Source organism: Uloborus diversus, chromosome 5 (genome assembly GCF_026930045.1).
Source record: "Uloborus diversus isolate 005 chromosome 5, Udiv.v.3.1, whole genome shotgun sequence".
Classification (NCBI taxonomy): Eukaryota; Metazoa; Arthropoda; class Arachnida; order Araneae; family Uloboridae; genus Uloborus; species Uloborus diversus.
The window spans coordinates 86,458,884-86,481,033 of NC_072735.1; the positions used below are offsets into that span (position 1 = coordinate 86,458,884).

The 22,150-nt window shown below is 31.4% G+C and overlaps 1 protein-coding gene across 2 annotated transcripts in view; it reads left to right on the plus strand.

The window, feature by feature from the left end:
* LOC129221993 (zinc finger MYND domain-containing protein 11-like) overlaps window positions 1-22,150 on the plus strand; it is a 90,044-nt gene that overhangs the window by 36,693 nt on the left and 31,201 nt on the right. For both annotated transcript variants that reach the window (XM_054856402.1, XM_054856403.1), the window contains 4 exons: window positions 7,742-7,828; window positions 10,820-11,003; window positions 13,808-13,944; window positions 18,085-18,203. In XM_054856402.1, the coding sequence (XP_054712377.1) occupies window positions 7,742-7,828; window positions 10,820-11,003; window positions 13,808-13,944; window positions 18,085-18,203 (527 nt within the window). The remainder of the gene's footprint in view (window positions 1-7,741; window positions 7,829-10,819; window positions 11,004-13,807; window positions 13,945-18,084; window positions 18,204-22,150) is intronic.

Genomic DNA, 22,150 nt, shown 5'->3' on the forward strand with positions numbered 1-22,150 from the left:
ATCTGAGATTATGCCCAATCTCATTAAATTTGAGGACTTCCTAACTTATGCTCAGCTTCCTTAATTAAAAAAAATTTACCCAATACATTTTATCATTCAAAACTTGGGAGATCAAACAAATCTGTGAGTTTTGGGAGAATTATCTTCAAAGCTCTAAAATTTATTGGAGGAAGCGAGTTATTAATAATCTTGCTGAAAAGAATTTATACATACTACAAAAGACTTGAATGAAAAAATAATAATCATTGAAGATCGATTTCAATTCTTACTGCAGGTTGTCGTAAAACATGGTTAGCTTATACCAATAAGCAAAAAATAGTTTGGTAGGTACTAGCACAACTACATCCATAATCATTCAAATATAATTGTTGTATTGTTTAACAATCTTCAACGTACAAAATGCAAAAGATTAGAATGAAATACAGTTGTATTGCTTTTTTTAGCCTTTTCCTTCTCATTTGCATTTATTGCGGAAAATCTATTATTAACCGAATTTTGAGGATGTTGAGCTACCTCTAAAAGTTAAAATTATGAGCTAAAACTTCACAATAATTAATTTTTACATAAGTGGAACCAAATAAGAAGGGAGTAAAAATCAGAAATTTTTTAAAAAATGGTTTCTTTTGGACCACTCTAATGTGCATGCGTTTTATTTGAAGAAAAATGATCATTCACATCAGAAGGGGGTGAAGGGGGCGTGGATTTTTTTTTTATTCAACAGACTTCCTTTAAATACTAAGCATGGGCGTTGCCGTGCAGGTACCGCTAGTAATAGATAATGCTTTTGGAAATAGGGAGGGGGGGGGGGAATAGCTACCCCAAGACTATTTACAAAGGAGGCAGCTTGTTGAATGCATTTTATTTGTTTGCTGGAAATAATTCTTTTTTACAGAAACACATGCAAAATTATTAAATTAAATTAATTTAAAAAGTGAGTTTGTTTCTGACAAAATAAAATTCTTGCAGTTTATGATTGCTGCCAGGTGTTGGAAATATTTTCTTGTTTTTTGAAGAAGCTTTTTTTTTTTTTTCAATTTTTATGCCTCATAGTTGATTACTTCAGGTTTCTAAAGTTATAACTTTGCATAAACTTCAGATTATGAAAAGTATTTTAATAAATGGTAATAATTTAAAAGTTAGGTATATTCATGTAGCAATTGATAAATTACACTGGAAAAATATCCAATATGGGATTTTTCACCACGACAAAATTGTTAAAAGGGACTTTTGTGAGAACTGCCTTCAAATGGATTTTTGATGAGTAGGATTTGGGAAAATATTGTAGACCATGCAATGTGGGACAATGTTACTCAAAAGATGCTGTTCCAAAAATTTTTTAAACCAAAAAATAACTAAACAAAAAGAAAACGAAGAACATATTATAAATGAATTCATTTAAATATCTTTTGTATAAGAAATTTTTAAGTTTGATATAATTTAAGCAGTAAGCATTCATAATTACCATATCAACCGTATCTAAGGACCTTAGATAAGTGACACAACATCACTTTACTTAAGGTCTACTCACCAAGTAAAGCAATAGATCATGTAACTAACTATCTGCATATCACCAGACAAATAAAACTAACACCAAGCCACCGCAAAGCGAAATCGGTAAGCAATCTTGATGGCTCAAAAGCAAAAAAAAAAAAAAAAAAATGCATCCATTTAGCATTTAAATTATTTATAAATTATAGTTTGTTAAGAAGTCAAATCTTTTAATGTTATTATAAAAAAATATACAACATCTATGCAATATATATCTTAAAACTGTGTAACAACTGCATAATATTGGGCGGAGGGGTATACCCACAGAGTCCCTTATCTAAATATATAATGGTGACGGTGTTTCTTTCTTTGTTTGTTTGTACTCGATGGCCAGAAGACCCCATAGCACCTACAGCCCTGAAACTTGGCACAAAAATTCGAACGTACCCAGGGCACATACACCTTGAAGCCGAAATTCTAAATTTTGCAGTAGTTTTTTTCTAATTAATTAAGCTAAATTTTGCCTAATTAGGGGTAAAAAATCTCCTCACTCCCATTGTTTGTCCCTCAATATCGTTGGAAAGGGTTTTCCTTCCCAAACATGACGATGTTTGTTCCATTTCTCTCAATTAATTAGTACAGGAGATTTAAGCGATTCTAATTTAGCCAATTTTCAAGGCTATTCTTTCGAGAAAAACTACAACACTAGGTCCACTTTCCAGACAATTTTCAACTATAACACTAGATCCATTTTCCAGGCAATTTTCAATTGCTTTCTTTTTAACTCCCGACACACAAAGGAAGAGATACACGTGTCTGTGTATCTGTGTGTCTGTCTGTGGCACTCTAGCGCCTAAACAGATGGACCGATTATGAAAAAAAAATTTTTGTTCGAAAGGAGAGTTGATCAAGAGTGTTCTTAGCTGGTTGCATCTTTGGATGACATTAATTAACAAAGATATTAATTAAAAACCTCTAAAAGGTTTTTCAAGGTTTTTGCTGTGAAAACATTATTAAAATTTTAAAATTTAATACCAAAATAAAGAGAATTATTTTCCGCGTCTGATAGAATATGTTTGGAACTTCCATGTTTCATAGAATTCGAATTATAACATTTTTTAAAAGCAGATTTATATTACTGCTAAGCCTTTATTCATGAAATTGATAACCGAATTCATTGTTGGCCGACTAGGAAATTAAAAGCAATGATTTAAAATTTTTATCTGTTGCCAGTTTCTATTTAAAAGCAAATAAAATATTTGACATTGATTTTTAATAATAAAAGGATTTTCAGTTTTCCTCTTGATTCTACTGTTGTGACTCAATCCGGGATTTTTAAATCTTGTAATTTTATCATTGTTAAACATTTTGGGGAAGTTGCCTTTGTTGCTTATGAATATTTTACTGTTATTACGAGGGCTGTTTTTTTTATCAACTTCCGATGTGGTGTAAAAATAAAACTAGTGAGAGTAATTAAATAAATTTATTGTCAAAAGTTAGGTACATTATTATTTACTTTTCAACATAATCGCCATTTAAATTGAGGCATTTTTCATACCTGGGTACAAGCTTCTTATTACCTTCTTCATAGAAGTTTGCCACCAGTGATTTGAGATGGGTTTCACGGCGTTTTTTGTAGCCTAACTTGTCAGTTACGATAGTGTATAGAGCTGACCTTGAAATCTCAAGAAACTGATCGAATAGGTCCGTACTCGTAAAACCTCCATTTGCTTCTTACAGTTTGGTCAACTCGATCCATGAGGTCTTCGTTTGCGACCGACTTTTGTCCTTGGCCACCTTCATCATGAATGTAACCTCGTCCATCTTTAAATTTCCTACACCAATCACGGCACTGCACTGTCACTCATAAAGCTTTCACAGTATATTCGTTTCATTCTACAATGAATTTCTACTGCGGATAACCCTTTAGCTTGCAAAAAGCGACCGACACTTGGCAAGTCACATTTGGCGGGAGATTCTATCATGGTAGCCATGTTTATGTGTCGCTAGATAAACTGGTAATGGCGTCGGACGCCCAAAAACGAGTGAGGTTGTAGTGGGAGAGGTGCATAGTCGACTGCCGCGCATTGCTGGCCGATGCCGCTCGCCCTGCCGTCTAGCGGTACGATTGGAAGTTGAAAAAAAACAGCCCTCGTACTTTATTTTAAATTCATTCTGCGTATGTTAATTGATTTTCTATTAAATTAAAAAGTCGCTTGGCGAATTTGGCGATGAATTATGGAGTTGCAAAACTATTTTACATTTGGAAGCTACTGCAAATGTAATTTTAATGTATTTTTTGTTTATTTGGTAAACTATTTAAATTTCAAAGGCAGGGTTCGTACACTCCGAGAAAACCTGGAATTGTCGGGGAAAATAGCATAATTAAAAATGTCAGGGAAAAGTCAGGAAATTTTCCAATTTTGCTCCCAAATTTTTTTTTTCCAATTTTTTCCCAGGGGATTTTGTATTGTGAGATCTAATCTTCGTTTTTATCGATGTTTCCTGGAAAAAATTGTAAAAAATTTGAGGCAAAATAACGCTGGCAATAAAAAAATAAACTTAATAAGTCGCCATTTTTGCCCACAATAGTTCCCAAGGAAAAGAATTTCCTCTGGTGAAGAGGAATTGTGCACACACTCAACAAGGTATAAGACAATAAAAAAGAAATTGGAAGCACAAGCCTGAGGATGGGTGGGTCGAAAGGGGAAATCGTTTTTCGAACAGATCGTCTTTTCAGCTAAGTGTGAAACGTAGTCGCCATCTTTGGTCATTCACAGGATCGAAGTAGACACAATGCTTAAATGCCGAAGTTTCCAAAAACGAAGCAGAATATGGTGTTTTCTTTAACTGCAAACTAATTAAAATAACGCAAAATGTGCTGCAATTTTCCTTTTTTTTTTAAATTTTAAATATGTAATTTTCTTGAGAAATGAAAAATTTTGCCTTAAAACTTAATTGTATCATTATTGCCTTGGACGCAAATGCGCCAAAAACTTTTCAACTCAATTGTAGTTTTATGAAGATTTTTTATTTTTAAATTGTTTTTATGCTACAAATTAAAAAAATTAGTTCTTAATTTTTCACGTACCCGCCATATTTGGTCATTCCAAAGATGGAAGTACACAAGACTTTTTAAGCACCTAAGTTTCTGAATGGCATTGGATGTTTATGGCAATGCAAACTATTGAAAACAACGCAAAATGTGTCCTTTTTTCGGATAATTCGTAATTTTTTTGTGGAAAAATGCAAAATTTTATCTTAAGTAATTTTTTTTGTTCTAATTAATTTAGACGCTTATGTGCTAAAAACTGACTATTATTTCAGGATTATTAATTATTTATAACTACTTTTATGCTACAAATTAAAAAATCTACTCATTATCTTAAGTTTTTCACTTAGTCACCATGTTTAGCCATTTGCAAGATGGAAGTAGACGTAAACTTCCAAAAACAGAATCGGATGTTTACCTCAATGTAAAGTAGCATAAAATGTGCAATAAATTATGAATTTTTAAAAATTAATTATTTTCTAGAAAAGAAAATTTTTTAATTTTAATCTAAGCATCTTTCAATATGCAAAAGAAAAATAAACTGATGATTATTGGCATTAGGCTATGATATGTTGATTTTTGTTATTATGCATTATATGGTTGGCCGATCGATGCAATCATATTTATACTGAAAAATAGCTTTGTATTTTGCTCAATATGTTTTGTGTTATATTCTAATAAGAAAATAAAAAAAAAGCATTGTAAACTGGTAAATTACAGCAAAACGCTAATGTTACGCACGATACGTGGCATCAAAGAAACGCTGAAATAAGTTGTTGAAAGTTCTTTGTTTTCAACAAATAGTAATCAAATGAAAACCATTTTGAGCAAAACATAAAAAAAAAACCTTAAATTTTAAGAAAGAGAAAAAAAAATCTAAATTTTTTGTTTTTTCTTCTTTTAAATTAGGAAAAAGTTTCAGCTCTTGCGTGTTGCTATTTTCAACAATTTTAATTATTTTGAAAATATTGTTATTTAAACATAGTTTTGAATGGAGTAAGTAACCTGGAATTTTTTTAAAAACAACCTAACAGTAGAACCTCTCAATAAGGAACACTAAGGGGACCAGAAATTTTCTCCCTTAAATAGAGGTGTCCCTTCTTCGGAGGTGGATGAATTGATGCATGCAATATGAGTTAATACTCAGTATAATTTCATACTCTGCATAAACTGCATTAAAGATAAAATGCTAAAAAGGATTTATACTGAATGAAATTAAAAAGTAAATAAATTTTGAATGTTATTCTTTTAGTATTTAAAATTTAATAAAAAATTTGGCAATGGTATAGTTTTGTAACATTCATGAATTATTTTGAAGTAATTTCATGGCTGGACATGAATGTACATGAACTTGTTCGATTTCTTGGAACTTAAAATTTAATATGATTTAATTTTTAATCAGTGCTGACATTTTAAGCTTTTTACACGAAGCTATTCGTGAGCTGTTGATAATCCTTCTGCTGTTAGGTTAGCCTACTTGAAAAAAAATACTACATGCATGCAAATTTTAGAAAGAATTTCACAATACATCATATTTGTGCAGGTTAATGTCAAACTTTCATTGGTTGAATTTCAGATTCTTAAATTAAAGTAAATTCAATACTTTGTATGATGCATTTATACATTCATTGTTGTAAGTTTTCTTTAACTGTCCGTTAAATAGAGTGTCCCATATTCAGAGGCAAATACATGGAGGTCCCAATTCAAAGGGACTAGGACTAGAAAAATTGTCCCTTATTTGGAGGTGTCCTTTACAGGAGGTTCTACTGTACATTGTTTTTCTGCTAAGGAATTTTTGTTTAAACGTTTTTGTTAGAAAGACTAGATCGCTTATCGGCCAGAGTTCGCTTTGCTCGCTAATTGGGTGGGTTACTGTAGCATGGTCGCTTTGTGAATTTGGCAATAAACAGTAGATTTTTAGGATTATTTACATTACAAAACCACTATTAATGTGGTTTTATACTTGTTTGGCGAAACATTTATTATTGCCAAAGTATAAGCATCCACTTTACTCGCAAAAGGACTGGAGTCCAGTAGCGTGGTCACTTGGAGCGTTAGGCGCTGAGCATTCCAGTCTAGGATTATTGTTTTGAAGCAACTGCCAATGTTATCCAATGTTTTGTCAAATTGTTTTGAATTCAGAAGAAACTTTTGATTTGTTTTTAACCGAATGAATATACTACTTTTTCTCTCTTTTTTTTCCTTTTCTGACAATTTTCGAATGTCCCACGGGATTTTTTTTTTTTTCTGTTAGATGGATGGGATAACTAATTAATTGATGTTTGCTTCGCGCGGTAACAACTAGGTTACTGTAGCACAGTTGCTGAGCGAGTTTTGCAATAAACAATAGAGTTGTAGAATAATTTTGCATTCGAAAAAAATTTTTTGATTTTTTTTCGTTTATTTGGCGAAACATTTTAAACTTCAGAAAAAACCGCTTCACTCACTAAAGAGTTTTAAAGCAACTGTTAATCTAATTTAATGTTTTGGAAAATAGTTTTAAATTCCAAAGAAACTTTAATAGGCTTTTTTGAAAAGTTGTGTACACATTTTAGTTAAAGAATAATGATCTTTTCACACTGGGGGGGGGGGGGTCATCTGTTTTTTTTTTAATTCAATGGACTTTCTTTCAATTTTTAGCACGGGCATCACCGTGCGGGTATTGCTAGTATTGCATAGTAATTAACTATATGTCGTCGCCTCAGAGCAACAGTAGGATATCTTAGTGTTATTCCTGGGATGAGATGTCTTAGTGTTGCTCTGAGACGACGATATGAATAAAGTGCTTCTATGAAAATGGTTATGTGGTCAGTACATAACCACTTGATTACTGGTTATGGACTAATTATGGTTATTACATGTAAACACATTTAAACATTCAACTTGAACTGTTCAATGTTAAAATGTGTTTACTATTCAGTTATCAAAAGGTAAAGTATTCAACCAAACCAATATTTGGTGCATCGCTTGAGTGTAACCTTTCTTTTCGGTGATGAAGGACAATTGTTTTAGCACTATTATATAAAAAATAATCTCGAACTTTTCAAATTATTTTAATGATCTGGAATTTTACTTAACACACTGTATTATTTTTAATATTTAGTTCTGTCTCATTTGTGTTACTGATCAAGTATATAAACATTTACATTTTATTCAAGTCTTATTCTTTTCTTTTTCTTTTTTTTTTTTTTTTTTAAACAGGAGATTCCTGAAAAATTTTCTCTTAACTTGAAAAAAACAGAATTGAATATACTTCTTGGGTTTACATGCATCCGGCTAAAAGAAAAGGTAAGGCATTAAAAGCAAGCTAAATCAAAGTTATATGCTCTAAAACTTTTAAGTTTCTAAATTATTAGCATATTAGTTTAACTTCAAGAAAAAATAATAAATAATAACGGCGAAATTTTAACCAGATTTCCTTATGAACTTACTGGTAGACACAAGATTATGCTCATGATAAAAAATTACCTAGATAGTGAATTGTTTTAAAGTGATTTAACTGCTTTTTCAGTAAATGCAAGTTTTAAATTCTTCTCTTCCCACGCTCCTTTTAAAAAGAATTTTTTCAAAAAAAAACCCCCTGAATTTTTATGAGTTAAAAAACAATTTTCTTGCAGGGCTACAACCTTTCAAAAAGATGATTCAAAATAATATGGTTTGTGCCTTCTGAAATAAGGAGGTAATTCCTGTTTATTTTAAGTTTTTGATTTCACCTGCTCAAAATCCAGACCTTAGGTTCACATTTAAAAAAAAAAAAAAGAAATTGGATCTGAATGTTGAACTACTGAAACTTACTATTGTTTAGATGAACTCCATGATAATATGTGCCTAAATTCTATTATTTCAATCAAGCAGACTGCTCCAAAGCATACCTGGATTTCTGATTTTTTTTCTTACTAGATCAGTTGATGCACAAAACACCCTAGGAAGACTCCTATTTATTCTTTTTTCATTGCATGATCTTATGAAAAATATGGACTCTACTTCTATGTAACGTGATTAAATTTCAAAGCTTCCTAGAAACTGTTTAAATATATTTTGGCTTGGTAGCAGACGTATCTCATGAGATATGTCTGTTACTGTGGCAAGAAGTATTATTTAAATACTGTTTCAGGAAATCTACAAAATATAATTGCATTGTATTGGTGTTGGGTTATTGTTTTTTATAAAGTTCACACAGGGTGGTCACTTGTAGTGTATGTACAATAAATGAATGTTAGGAAATGCACTTAATTACAAAAAGTAACGCAATGACATACAATTTATCTCTAACTAGCCATTTTTTTTATTTCCAAACTTTCTCTATGTCTGTTGCCACTCATACAATATTATTTATTTGGCACTTTAATGTTATTATTAAAACACTCTCCTTCTTAAATTTTAAAGTTGAATCCAGAAGTTAAACAGTTTTAAGCACTCTAGAAACCTAGAAAACAGGGAATTTGGAAATACCAGTGGCAAACTCAGGGAAATTGGCTGCACATGAAATTGTAGCAAATTTCATGTGTAGCAAAAATCTACACATTCTCTCGTATCGTAGACTCTGGAAATTACTAACGGCAATGTATCGGCTTTTACCGCGAACCGTATCACGTGGTTTTCCAACAATTAGCTTTTGTGTTTTGTGTGCAACACTGGGAAAATTTGTTCTATATTTTAATATCAATGTACTCACATCAGAGAAAAAAAATAGAAATTTGTGGAAATCCACTCCATACTTTCAACAACAAAAATGAAAATGTTTGAGATGTTTTGTACATATGCCTACAGTTGAAATTCATTTAACTTGAAGTAAATTAACGGTTATATTATTTACATCCATAGTTTATCAAATTTTCAATATTTTTATTTCAAATTTTAGTATTATGCTTCTTTTGTATGCTGTCAAGTTTTCTGAAAGTTTCGTAAGCTTTGATGAAAAACTTTGCATGTTATGAGCCAAAAACCGTCAAATAAAAGTTGTAGTTTTGAAAGAAATGCTTATATTTTTGTGAATATCAGTGATACCTTCTCAAAAGTATGAAAAATGATTGTACATAGTAAGCTAACCGATTTCGGAAATTTCCAGCCTATTCGGAGCTATTTATGATGAATGATGACTAAAATACATTTTTGTTTTCCTCAATATGTTGCTCACCACCAAAAAGCATGGGTGATATAATTTGTATTGAAAATCACAGCTGGAGCATACCTGTTATGTGACAAAAGTTAGAAATCAATTGGTCTTTTATTTCTTGAGAAATCTTTAAAAATGTGAATTGTTGAAAGTGTCTGTCCCAATACTTTTAATCATATAGTGTATCTAGTCTGTACAATAAATATAGAAAATTTGATTTTTATGCCCTACAAATTGATATAAAAGTGTAGGGATATTCACAGATTGAAAGATATCAAGTTTTATGTCCCACCAATAAATGATGTGAACTGAATGCTTATGTTATTTCACAAAAAAGAACAAGACACATGAAAATTAAAGTTTAAACTTTTCATTTAATTCTAAGCATAATGCTAAGCCTATTAGACTATTCCAGTCCTACATCTGATATAATGCACTTGTGAAAATGAATTCTAGCATCTCATGTTGTCTCCCTATCTTTCTTAGTATGCTTGCTCAGTTTCTGATGTTAGTGTTCATCTTAACTACATAGTCTCAGAGAGAATTTTACCATTCTAAACATAAATAGCAAAAAAGATTAACTGGTGAAATGAAGTACATTTTTCTGCAAAAGAATGGAAACACTCCGAAAATTTTTCCTTGTAATAATTGTTGGAAGTAGATGGTGCTAGTTGCTAGCCAACTGAGCTAGGAAAAGAAAATGGCAACTGCACAGAAGAAAACACAGCATTGTGCGTTATGATTAGCTGAGACAAAATCACTAATAACCCTAGAAAGAAATTTCTAGGGGTACCATTCAGTAGAAATTTCAAAAGAAATTTCTACTGAATGGTACCATAATGATTCATCAAATATCACACATTTGTTGAAATTTCTTTGTACTCTTATCAGTGGTTTTCTTTCAGCTTAAACAACAAATACTGTACTTTCTTCTGTGGCGTCCTCATTTTCTTTTTGTGTTGCTCATTTGACTGGCAGCAGGCACCCTCTACTTCAGGCAGTTATTACCAGGAAAAGCTTTCAAAATTTTCATTCTTTTGCAGCAAACTGCATTTTATTTCACCTGTTTGTATTTTTGTTATTAAAGTTTCGAAGGGTGAAGATCTTTCTCGGACATACTGTATTTATTGTAACGTATTGCACCATCCCATGTGTTCCGACAGACCAAAGAGTTGCATCGAATTCCCCACCCGGATGAGGAGCGCTGGAGGCACGATTTCCTCATCTCTAAGCCTATGGATTTGGTGGCCATGGAGGAGAAAATGAAGAGCAATGAATATACTTCTCTGTCAGAGTTTTATACAGATGCCTTGCAGATTGTGCATAATGTTGTTCTCTATTTTGGAGGTAAACTTTTTTTTTTTTTTTGAGCAATTGAGAGTTTTAGTATTTACTAGAACTTCATTATAGCTGAGTAACTGAAATTCGCTATTAATTTACTAGATTTCATTGCTGCAGAGTTTGTATACCTCCTGAAAAACTCCTGAAAGTTATTTTTTTCTTATAAGGGCCCTTAAAACTCCTGAATTTTTTTTACCTCCTGATTTTTCTTCTCTCCTCCTGAAAATAATTTTTACTAGTAAAAGTGCTTCATCAATCACAAAATAAAACTTTAACAATCGCTAATTTTAATTCCATCTCTGTTTAGGCGGCCATATTGAATCGCTGGCAGTCAATCAAAATTCTCGTATTATGCAGAGCACACAGTGCTTTTCGCAACAACCAACCGGTTACTCTGTTCGAACATGCCCATAATGTTTACTAATTGTATCTGCCACTAGAAAACGAACCAAGAGCACATGCTAGGTTTTGTGTTAACAGCTATTAAGCATATTTTCTTTATTACTAATTAGTAATGCTATTTTGTAGTATATTTAGTATTGATAATATGCTGGGTGGTAAATGCGTGCTTAGTGAAAATTGGCTTCTGGATGATAAGTACAAACCTGGATCTTGGAAGTTCCCGAAGCTCGTTTCATAGCTTGCTGTTCGCCATGCAATCGAGTTCTCGATATTTCGAACATGGGAGAGTCTGCACTTAAATATCATGTAAGAGGCAAAAAAACACAAAGATGCAAAGGTTAATGATAATTTTGGCAGCAAAGTAGATTAAATGTTACTGAAACTACTTTTTTTGTAAAAACTGCTCGTGTTATTACTCCTGAAATTCATTTTGTTTGGAAGAGTATGAACCTTGGTTGCTGTATTTTATGTCAATGTTAAAGTCTATGTCATTCATCCAAAAATCTAGTTTTGGTTATTTGAATGTCCTATCATTTCCTGTTTATCGATTACTCTCACAGGATTTGGCTCATAATTCATTCATTGCTTTTAAGAAAAATTATTCTGTTACATTTTTGCTGTCAAAAACTATTAAGTTGATCACTAGTTTAGAAAAGGTATTTATTTTACTTAAACCATTAATGCAAAGGGAGGGTAGAAATGACTTCATTCATAAAATGAATTGATTGCAAACGTTTTTTAAATAAAAACTGGCTGGGAGAGGGGACTGTTGCAAACACTGCATTAAACTAAAATTTTTTGGTTACTTAAAGTTGCTGCTGGCACAACTTGTGATCTTGAAAGTCCCAAAATTGAAAATTTGGAGCTTTCTTACAACGCAACTGAAGAGAGTCTGCTACTTCCTAAAGTGCATGAATAGCAATTAGTTACAGTTATCACTGGATATCCCACCTTACCTTTTCTTCTAGTGTGAACTCTGATTGAACTAAAATTGTATATATGAAAAAAAGTCAAATTTTATTAAAACGTTGAACTACTGATTTACATCCATTACTTTGTTTTTCATTTTGCTATTTGTAGGAAGAAATTATGCTATAATATTGGAAATTTTAGAAACGTCATATTGGAATTTAGAATTGCCAATAAAAATTTCCGGAAATTCTGAAGCAGTGAGGAAAAAACGTTTTAGCAGCTTTTTCTGAAAAAGAATTTTTTGAGAAGAAAAAGGGAGTTTCTTAATAGTTTTTTTCCCTAAAAAAACATAAAGTGTTAGATGTTTAAAAATATGTACTTTTTTTCTTTACAGAAATATTAGATAAAACACACTAAACTGTAAAACGTTAGCTTTTCTGTGTTAAACTGCCAGCAGCCTTCCTTGTTCAAAACATTAAAAATTATCCAAATGAGTAAAATCATCATTGACCCATTAATATTAGGCATTAATGTGATTTTTGTATATTTTAATATAAATAATTTGCAAATTTTATTTATTTTATATATATATATATATTTTTTTTGTAAGTTGAAATTTTTAAGCAAAACATTGCTTAAGGGCCATTCCACCTTCACGTGCAGGACAAAAATACGCTTAAATTTCACTAACATTTTGTCATATCTCTTAATATTTTAATGAAACAGGGGTAAGCAATTTTTTTAATCTTTACATTTGATAAAGATACTCCTGACACAATTATATTTTTATTAAACAATTTTGTTATTTAGAATAAAATTCATTTACATTCGGCATGTGCGGGACATCTTAAGTCAACCTCTGGTAATTTGCCTATGAATAAGCTAATATATTTGCTCGATTAATACAGCAATGACAAAACAAATTGTAGATTTTGAAAGCTATGGTTCCAACGTAAAGGAAACATATCTCATTAGTTTAGAAATAATCATTTAAACCATTGAAAAAAATTATGTATATGCCCATTCCATTTTAAATGGTCATTTTGTCCCGCACGTGGCGATTCCTATATTTCATAGAAAGAAGTAATTTTTAAAGAAAGTTTTTGCTTAACAAGTCACACATGCGTTTGTGCTTTCTTAAGCAACAAAATTTTGTTCATCATTCTTTTAAATTATTATTTTTTATGAAATATATGAAGCGTCAAGTGCAAGACAAAATTACTGTTTTCCGTGAAATAGCCCTTAATATGTTTTTTTAATGATTACATTGAGTCTTTCTCAAAAAAAAAAAAAAAAATAGTACAAACCATGTCCAATACTTTAAATTATTCCATTCATAATTATCAAATTACCACCAATTAATCTTTTTTTTTTTTTAATTCTCCATTTATTTGTGTCAATCAAGTACCTATGGTTTGTGCATTTTGCTGTTTTAGAAAATTGTGATCAGTGCTTGTGTTCCATAGAACTTCATTTGGATAATTTATTTTCAATAGTAACCAGTCGAATAACTGAGATGGCACGTCAAATGCTTGGAGATTGCGAGTATGACCTACTGGAAATAATGCAGTGTAGAAATTGCTACAGGATGTCCAATATGAAAAATGATCCTTTCTGGTTCTGCCAGCCCTGTGTACGTATGAATGTATTTTTTTTTTTAATGTTCCTATTTTTTTTATCCTTGAGCATGACTCAGATTTCTGTTGCATCTAATTACAAATAATGTAAAAGATTCCACTCCTCCACAGTCTACAGTCAGGTTGTGCATCCTGATTTTATGGTTAAGGGCTACCAGACCTACAGCTGATGCATCCTATTTTATTTGTATCTGAGCCACTAACGCACCCAAAAATACCTTTTCAAGGGGTTTTTGATCAAAAACATCTTTCGGAAAGGGTTTTTTGATCAAAAATAACTCTTGGAGGGTTAAAAATACCTCCACAGGGAGTTTTTTGATGAAAAATATCTTCCAAGAAGGGGATTTTTTGATCAAAACAATCCTTTCATATGCAAAAACTACTGTATTAGAATTTGCATTTATGTTAAAACCAATGGCTCTGGGGGTCTCTCCTCTTATTCAGACCCCTTGTAAAATAAGTTAATATAATAATAAAATGCAAGAAAATTAAGAAAATTGCAACAGTTTCCCCTTTTTTATTTCTCAAAAATGAGCAGTAGAAAGAAGTGGCCATTTCCAAATTTATTGCTAAACAATAAAAAAGCTTTAAATAAAATAGGGGAGACCTTGGTTAGTTGTTACATGGGGTAAGTTGTTACATTTGAATTTAAAATTAAGCGCCAGTAGAAACTGACTTTCCTTGCACTGGACGATAGCACTCACCCATCTGCATTCCCTGACGGTCACTGGAGTACTTGCAGTCAGTAGCAGGGAGAGTGCTCAAGGAAAACAGTATTTTGAGTCTGAAAATAATTTTTCTTTTCGCTGTTATTTTTCTATTTGTGACGAAGCCGTTGCAGATAACGGATTGATTTCCATACCATGTGAAAGCCTATATTTTCAGGTAAGTGTTAACATATTTAAAAGTTTTGCACAAACATATAATACCAGTAATATGTGCCAAGATTTAAAGTGGTGTCGTATGGGGCAAGTTGTTATAGTTTTGTTGGAGAAACTTGCCCCATGCAAGTTTTGATTTAATATTATGTTTTCTTTTTAAAGGTGATATGGCGGGGAACTTTAAAAACAAGACTGACAGGGGCAAAACACCTAAAGAAACATACCTGGAGGTGGGTAAAGAAGTAATGGCATGTAGTTCATTATGAAAGGCAGTCGATCAATATGAGATAAATTTCATGACAATGCAGAGATTCTGCAGTAAGATGAAAAATATTCATAAGTAGTATTTATGATCTGTTTAATTGCATGATTTAATTCATGTAAAATACTGTAGTTGGATGACGATAATAATAATTCTGATCTCTTTCAATGTATGATTTAATTTATTGTTAATACGTAAGGTTGAATAAATAATAATAACAACAATGATAATAATAATAAATAATGAATTATTCGAATGTAGGTCTTTCTCCAACGCTGCAGACAGTGCAGAAGTGAAGACGGTCCACAAATGGAAACCTTAGGTCAGTGCCACTTTAACAGATACACCAGTAAAAAATGTTTTGCAAGCGGAAGCTGGGAAACAAAAATTTGAAAAGGATATTCTCTCTAACAGGGAAGAAATCAACAGACACAAAGACAAAAAAAAGTGCAAAAAGGTGCATTCAAACAATGCGTCCTTTGGATGAAGGTGATGAAGAGACTGGTCCTGCATAGAGTGGGCTAAACTGTACTCAGAATCCAAAAAACAAACTAAATGGCTTCAATGTCGTAATTGTGACGAATGGGCACATGACGGATGTGTTAAATTCGATAAATTATATGCTTGTAAAATCGTAATTCTCTCTTACTATGATTATGATGATGATATTTTACCAGAATAAGTCATTAATGAAGTAAATCTCTAAAGCCAAAAAGTTTTTGGTGGTTAAGAATTTTTTAAATTGTAACAGAATAAACCACAAAATGTGTAAGATTCATTTTATTACTTATATATATCTCATGTAACAACTAACCCCATATAGTGTAACAACATGCCCAGTGGTGGGCTAAGTTGTTACAATGTACATAGATTCAAAAGATTTGAAATATTTTAGAGTAAGGGCTTCTAATCATTTTTAAAAAAATATGTTATGAATGTTAAACAATCTAGATGCATTTTAAAGTTTCACACATTTAAGTACTTGAAACAGTTTAGTGTAAAAAAAAATTATAACAATTAATCCTGGTTTCCACTACATTGAGTAGCAAAACCATTGCAAATTAGTGCAAGGTGTCCCAAACTTTTTCAGGCATAAACAACCAGAGAAAAGTTCACTTAGGCCATCGATCCCCTATCCAAACATTACAGTTCTTCACAAACACAATTCATTAATGGGGAGTTGACTAAAATATTTTGCTCTTTATTTTCACTCAGTCTGTTAAAGTAACATTAATTTCAGAGGTTCAAACAATCTGGAGAAATTTTTAAGTCATCTAAAAATTTCAAATTTTCTACAATTATGAATTTAAAACATTTAAACTATCCAAACTGCACTGTTGCAAAGCTAGATAGCATTTGAATAAAAAACTTTTTAAAAAAAGTTAATTTTTATAAAATACGCATAAATATTGGATTAATAAATAAATTATACAAAGGGAAAATTTAGAAAATGTTTTAAAACAATATTAATGATGATTAATAAATAACAATTTCAATTTTATAAGATGGGTGAGCTTGACACTGAACATTGATTGAAGATTTGAAGTTACCTGAAATTATTTGCAAATCACCTCTTTCCAAAACATTTAATAGCTTCATAAGCTTCCAATAAATAACAATTTCAATTTTATGAGATGGGTGAACTTGACTCTGAACATTGATTGAAGATTTGAAGTTACCTGAAATTATTTGCAAATCGCCTCTTTCCAAAACATTTAATAGCTTCATAAGCTTCCAAAATAAATTGCTTAGATTATCCCCCCCCCCTCCCGTAAGAGTTATAGAATACTAAAAATGAAAATTCATGTATGTTCTGCTATTCCCAATTTTTTTTCTTTTGCAGCACATGTTCCGAAATTTATCACACACCAACGAATCAAAACGTCTCTGTAACTCAATGTCTGATGAACCACAACCAATTTGGGTTGAAGTAAAAACTTGTAATTTACTGATACTGCTGTTGATTAGTTTTTTATCCCTGTCTTGTAAACTCTCTTGGATGTTAAAATGAGAAAATACTTTGGCTAAATGAAATACAAGGTGTCTCATTTCCATCATTTTTGTTTCATAGGGTTTCCCTATTTCAAATTTTAAAAAATTGTACAATGCTAAAATTTTATGACAAAATAAAGAAATAATAACACATTCCTAAAAGGAAAAAAAGAATTACTGCATTCAGAAATTCATGTTGTCCATATCCAGGAAAGACGCCCCCAAACCTTTTATTATTCACCCAGATGATCAGTTCGCAAGCATTGCAACAAGACCAAGCATCAGAAATCTCAAATTCAGATTAGTTTCTTTTTTTTTTCACATAGATGCAATTACATTTGAGTTGTGGTTTTTTCTTTTTCAGGAAAAGGATAAGTCCACTGTACTAATTTTCTATGTGTGTTTTGACTGCTACACCTTCAGTGACCCCTTATTGACCCCTCTATTGACCCTTAGAGCCTCATTGACCCCTTTTTAAAGTTCGTCGACCCCCCAACAGGGTTGGATCAGATAATATCTTTAAGAATAGTAGTTGTGAATAAGAAACCTATTGCATGCTCAGGTGTCACTCTTATAAAAACATTAATTTTATGATATTTTTAAATTATCTAATGGTAACTTCCGTTACCGTTAGTAAAAATGGGCATAAAAAGCATTTACCTATTTCTTTGTAAAGTAATGATCCTTATCTGTTTTTGTTTCAAAACTTATCCATCATTTTAAAAATCTATTTTTTCTCTTATAGTTTGGTGTTTATGAACATTGTTTTTTAAGTTAAATTTATTTCAATGCTGTTTAAAATACAATTTACAAGTCAGATTTAAAGTTGTTAATGCATTTTCTTATTTAAAAAATCATTAAAGAAGGGTTTATTAAATGTTTCATTTCTTGTACTACATTTCATGACATCTTATGAAAGTTGTGTAGCAGGAAAAAGTATTCTTACTTATATAATTTATAGTATGTGATTTTCTTTTTTTCCCCCTGTTTCTGATGTGTAGGAAATTCCTCATGAGTTAGTTTATGCAAAATTAAGGGGATTCCCTTATTGGCCAGCCAAAGTTATCAAGAAAGAAGATGGAATGTATGATGTACGTTTCTTCGGAGCATTTCATCAGAGGTTAATGTTTTTCTGGCTCTTAGTTAATGGTATTAAATTATTTGTACTGTTGATGGTGACATTGTACATGTTTTTTTTTTCCTCCAATTCTTCAAAGCACAAAAAAATATTGAAATATTTTTGTTAACTGTGTATTTACTCTTTTTAAGCACTTTTATTATTCTTGGCATGTTTGTCACTAAAATTCTGAGTCCTGCTTTTGCTTAGATCTCAGCAACTAGATCACTGAGAGACTTCCGGATTTCAAAAAATGATTTGTTTAATCAGAAGGTGCAACTTAACGCTAAAAAATTAAATTCTAAAATACAACAGCAATAATCTTACTAATATTATATATGCGAAAGTTTGTCTGTATTGATGTATGGATGTTTGTTACTCTTTCACGCAAAAACTACTGAACGGATTTTGATGAAACTTTACAATAATATAGCTTATGCATCAGAATAACACATAGGGTAGTTTTCGTCCCGTTATGGGGGCAAAACCCCCTTAAAGGAGCAATAAAATACAATTTTCGTATAAATTCTCTAATATAGGGATGAAAAAATACTTGCACATATTTACATTATATGTCCATCGAAAGCTCTGATTTTTCTGCTGAAGATGGCACCTATTCGAAATTTCTAAGTAAAATAAAATACGAGTTATGAGCTTTTTAGTTCCATGTTCGAAGACTTTCCTAAACTCAATACAGTATTTAGTGTATCATCTCAACTCCCTGTCGATAGCGACAATTGTTGTATTGTTGACTATCTTTGCTTTTCGTGACTGTTCAAGGCTTTTCTCAAGTCAAATCTTGAAGTAGGATTTTTGCACAAGATTGGCAAATAATATATAATTTGGCTGATCATTTTCCATTTAAACGGAACTTTAATGTAATTAATGGTTTTTATTATTATTTATGCTGATTGAGCACTTACTCATTATCCAATCAACCAGCAGATCGCCAAAACTTTTGCAGAAAAATTTCCGTAGCTGATGCATTTGGCAGTTTTTTTCAACGTCGCTGTTTTTGAAGCCGAAGACTACGTCATAATGTTTCTCAGCTTTCACCATGTAAACAAAATATCGCCAATCAAAAACTCTTAAAAAAACTTTTTTTACTGTGTTAAATAATCCAGCAACTAAATTAGGCAAATCGATAAACAGCACAAACACTTCCATTAATTTTCCTTTTTGCACAATTTCAAACAATTTTACTACTTATTTTGGAAACTTTTCGGATGAAACTCTTTAGCGCCATTTTATGGTGACCAAAAGTATCTCAGCACCTGGCGATAATATCTCTGTAACGAAATATCATATAACATCATATTGTATCGATGTGATATATCATTAATATCATATCGTTTTACAAAGTAAGGAAAGGAGGGAGCATCATTGAAGGTATCCCAAAACGATTCCCGCAAATTCGGTAAAATCGCACCAAGAGCCCACAATGATTGAAATTTCCCAAAATAACTAAAGCAAGTATAAGGGGATTACGAGCGCGGCTATTTTTTTTTTTTTTTAACTTTGTACTTCAATAGCAATACAGAGAAGGTTTTAGACTCCATGTTAAAAAAAAAAAATCAACAGATTAATCTTTTTAAACATGAGAAGATTAATTTCATGTTTTGGAAATTTGTATATGCTTAAATATAGTGCTTTCGTTTCTAAATCAATACTATTTTGTTCTTTATACTTATTGCTATTTTAGTTTTATGGGTAAGGAAGAAACTCGATTTTTAATCACGTCAAAAAGATGTTTTAAATTCTTTCACTTAAACCAGAAAACAAAAGCAAGTAACGATTTTTTCTCATAATTATTACTGACCCAGGCAACGCCGGGTATTTTTGCTAGTACAGTAAAACCTGTAAAGTTGACCACCCTTGTAAGTTGACCACCTGTCTAAGTTGACCGCTTTTTTCAGGCACGGAATTGGCCCTTTACCATATAAATCAACCTCTGTAAGTTGACCACCTGTTTAAGGTGACCACTAAAGTAGTGCACTGCAGGTAGTCAACTTACACAGGTTTCACTGTAATAATAATAATAATGAAAATTTTGAATCACAAGAGCAAGTATGAAATTTATTCACAGTTGTTGCTTTCTTTGGATTTTTATCATCATCTAATCCAATAATCGACAACGGGGCTAAGTAAAGAGACATATAAGATCTTTATCACAAGTAACTTGTATGCTGTGGAACATAAATTAGTTTGAGAAACCTTTAATATTTAAATGGTTCTAATTAAATTAGCACACAAATAAATCCTAGAGAGGAAAAAGGATTAATTTAGTGCCAATTGCTTAAAGTTTTAGACATGAATATGTGCTTTTTCTTTTAGTATGGAGCATTTACATGAAAAATAAGGTAAAACTTTGTGATGGTAACATTATTATATTTATAAAATACATTTACACTAAAAAGAAGAAAATAACTAATTTCTTAAATTACTGAGCACTTTTCATAATGCACGCAAAAGGAAAAAATAATTTTTCTGAGTCAAAAAGGACAATTTTAAGTATCCCTGTAGTTTTTGAAAATTCCAAGAAAATGACACCACAAACGAAGAAATGTGCGGCTCTAGTCATTTCAAACCAAACTTTCCCAATAAGAAAAATATGCATGTTTCAACACTCAAAGTTATGATAATGATCTTAAATACTCTTCATGACTTGAGCCTCACTTTTCTTCATTTGTGGTGTCATTTTTGAAAAGTACAAGAATTCTTAAATTGTCCTTTCTGACCCAGAAGAGTGATGTTGTTCTTTTAAGTGCATTATAAAAAGTGCTTGGTATTTTTTTAAAAAATCTGTTGTTTTTATACACCATCACTAATACAGTAGCCCCTCGTTATATCGCGCCTCGTTATATCACTCATTTGGATATATTGCTCTTTTCTTCTGTCTCCCGAAATATTTAAGTTTAAAATATGAAATAAAATCTTTGCTTTAAGTTTGAAACCATTTCTGAAAACATATGGTATTGCTCAGAGAAGGTATCTTTCTTCTTTATTTTGTCAATGAACAAAAAGAAGCTATTCTTTTGAATTCGCTGGAAAAGCAGCAGTAATTCCTGTCATCCGAATGTACATACCAGCACAGTATATTTCAGTTTCAAGTTTCTAAACTACTTGACATCTTTTGTATTGATATATTGCCTTTACAATGGGCGAGAGACATCAAGCAGGTGTCATACTAGCCCATGTAGAAAAGAACATACGCCCTTCTTTTAGTACAGAAAAGATTTGTGCTCGGTTGCACAAACCAGGATTTGCATCAAAGAAGGGAAGAATGATTTAGGCGGGCAAAATAGTTTTCTTTAAACAATGTGACAGCGAATCAAATGAATTGGAAAGTCTATTGGTAATAAGAGGGTATTGGAATGCTCACTCTTAATCTCGCAGTAGCTCAGATAGGTTGTCTTCATTCTCCATTTGATGTTTTTAACTTTCTGACAGTGAAAATTTACTTAAATTTCAATCATGTTTAAATATCAATAGGTGTGATAATCTATTCGTGAACTACATCAAAACCATTTAAAAATAGTTTCAAAAAGACTTTTGAACTTTTTCATTTCAAGAAAAAGACTTCACAAACGAAGAAAAGTGCACTCCAGTCATTTCAAACCAAACTTTCTCATTAAGAAAAAAATGCATGTTTCAGCATTCAAATTTATGGTGGAAAATTAGATAATGATAAGAAATTCTTTATGTTACTCAAGCCACACTTCTCGATGTTTGTGGTATCATTTTCTTGAAATACTTAAATTGTCCTATCTTACCCAGAAAAATTATTTTTTTCCTTTTGCGTGCATCATGAAAAGTGCTTAGTATTTCTTGAAATATTTAGTTATTCAAAATGCACTTGTATTTTTTAGAAGTAAATATTTTGTCACTTTTTAAAAATCTTTTATCACTTCATTAACCGTCATTAGTGTTAGTAAGAGGCATCTATAAAT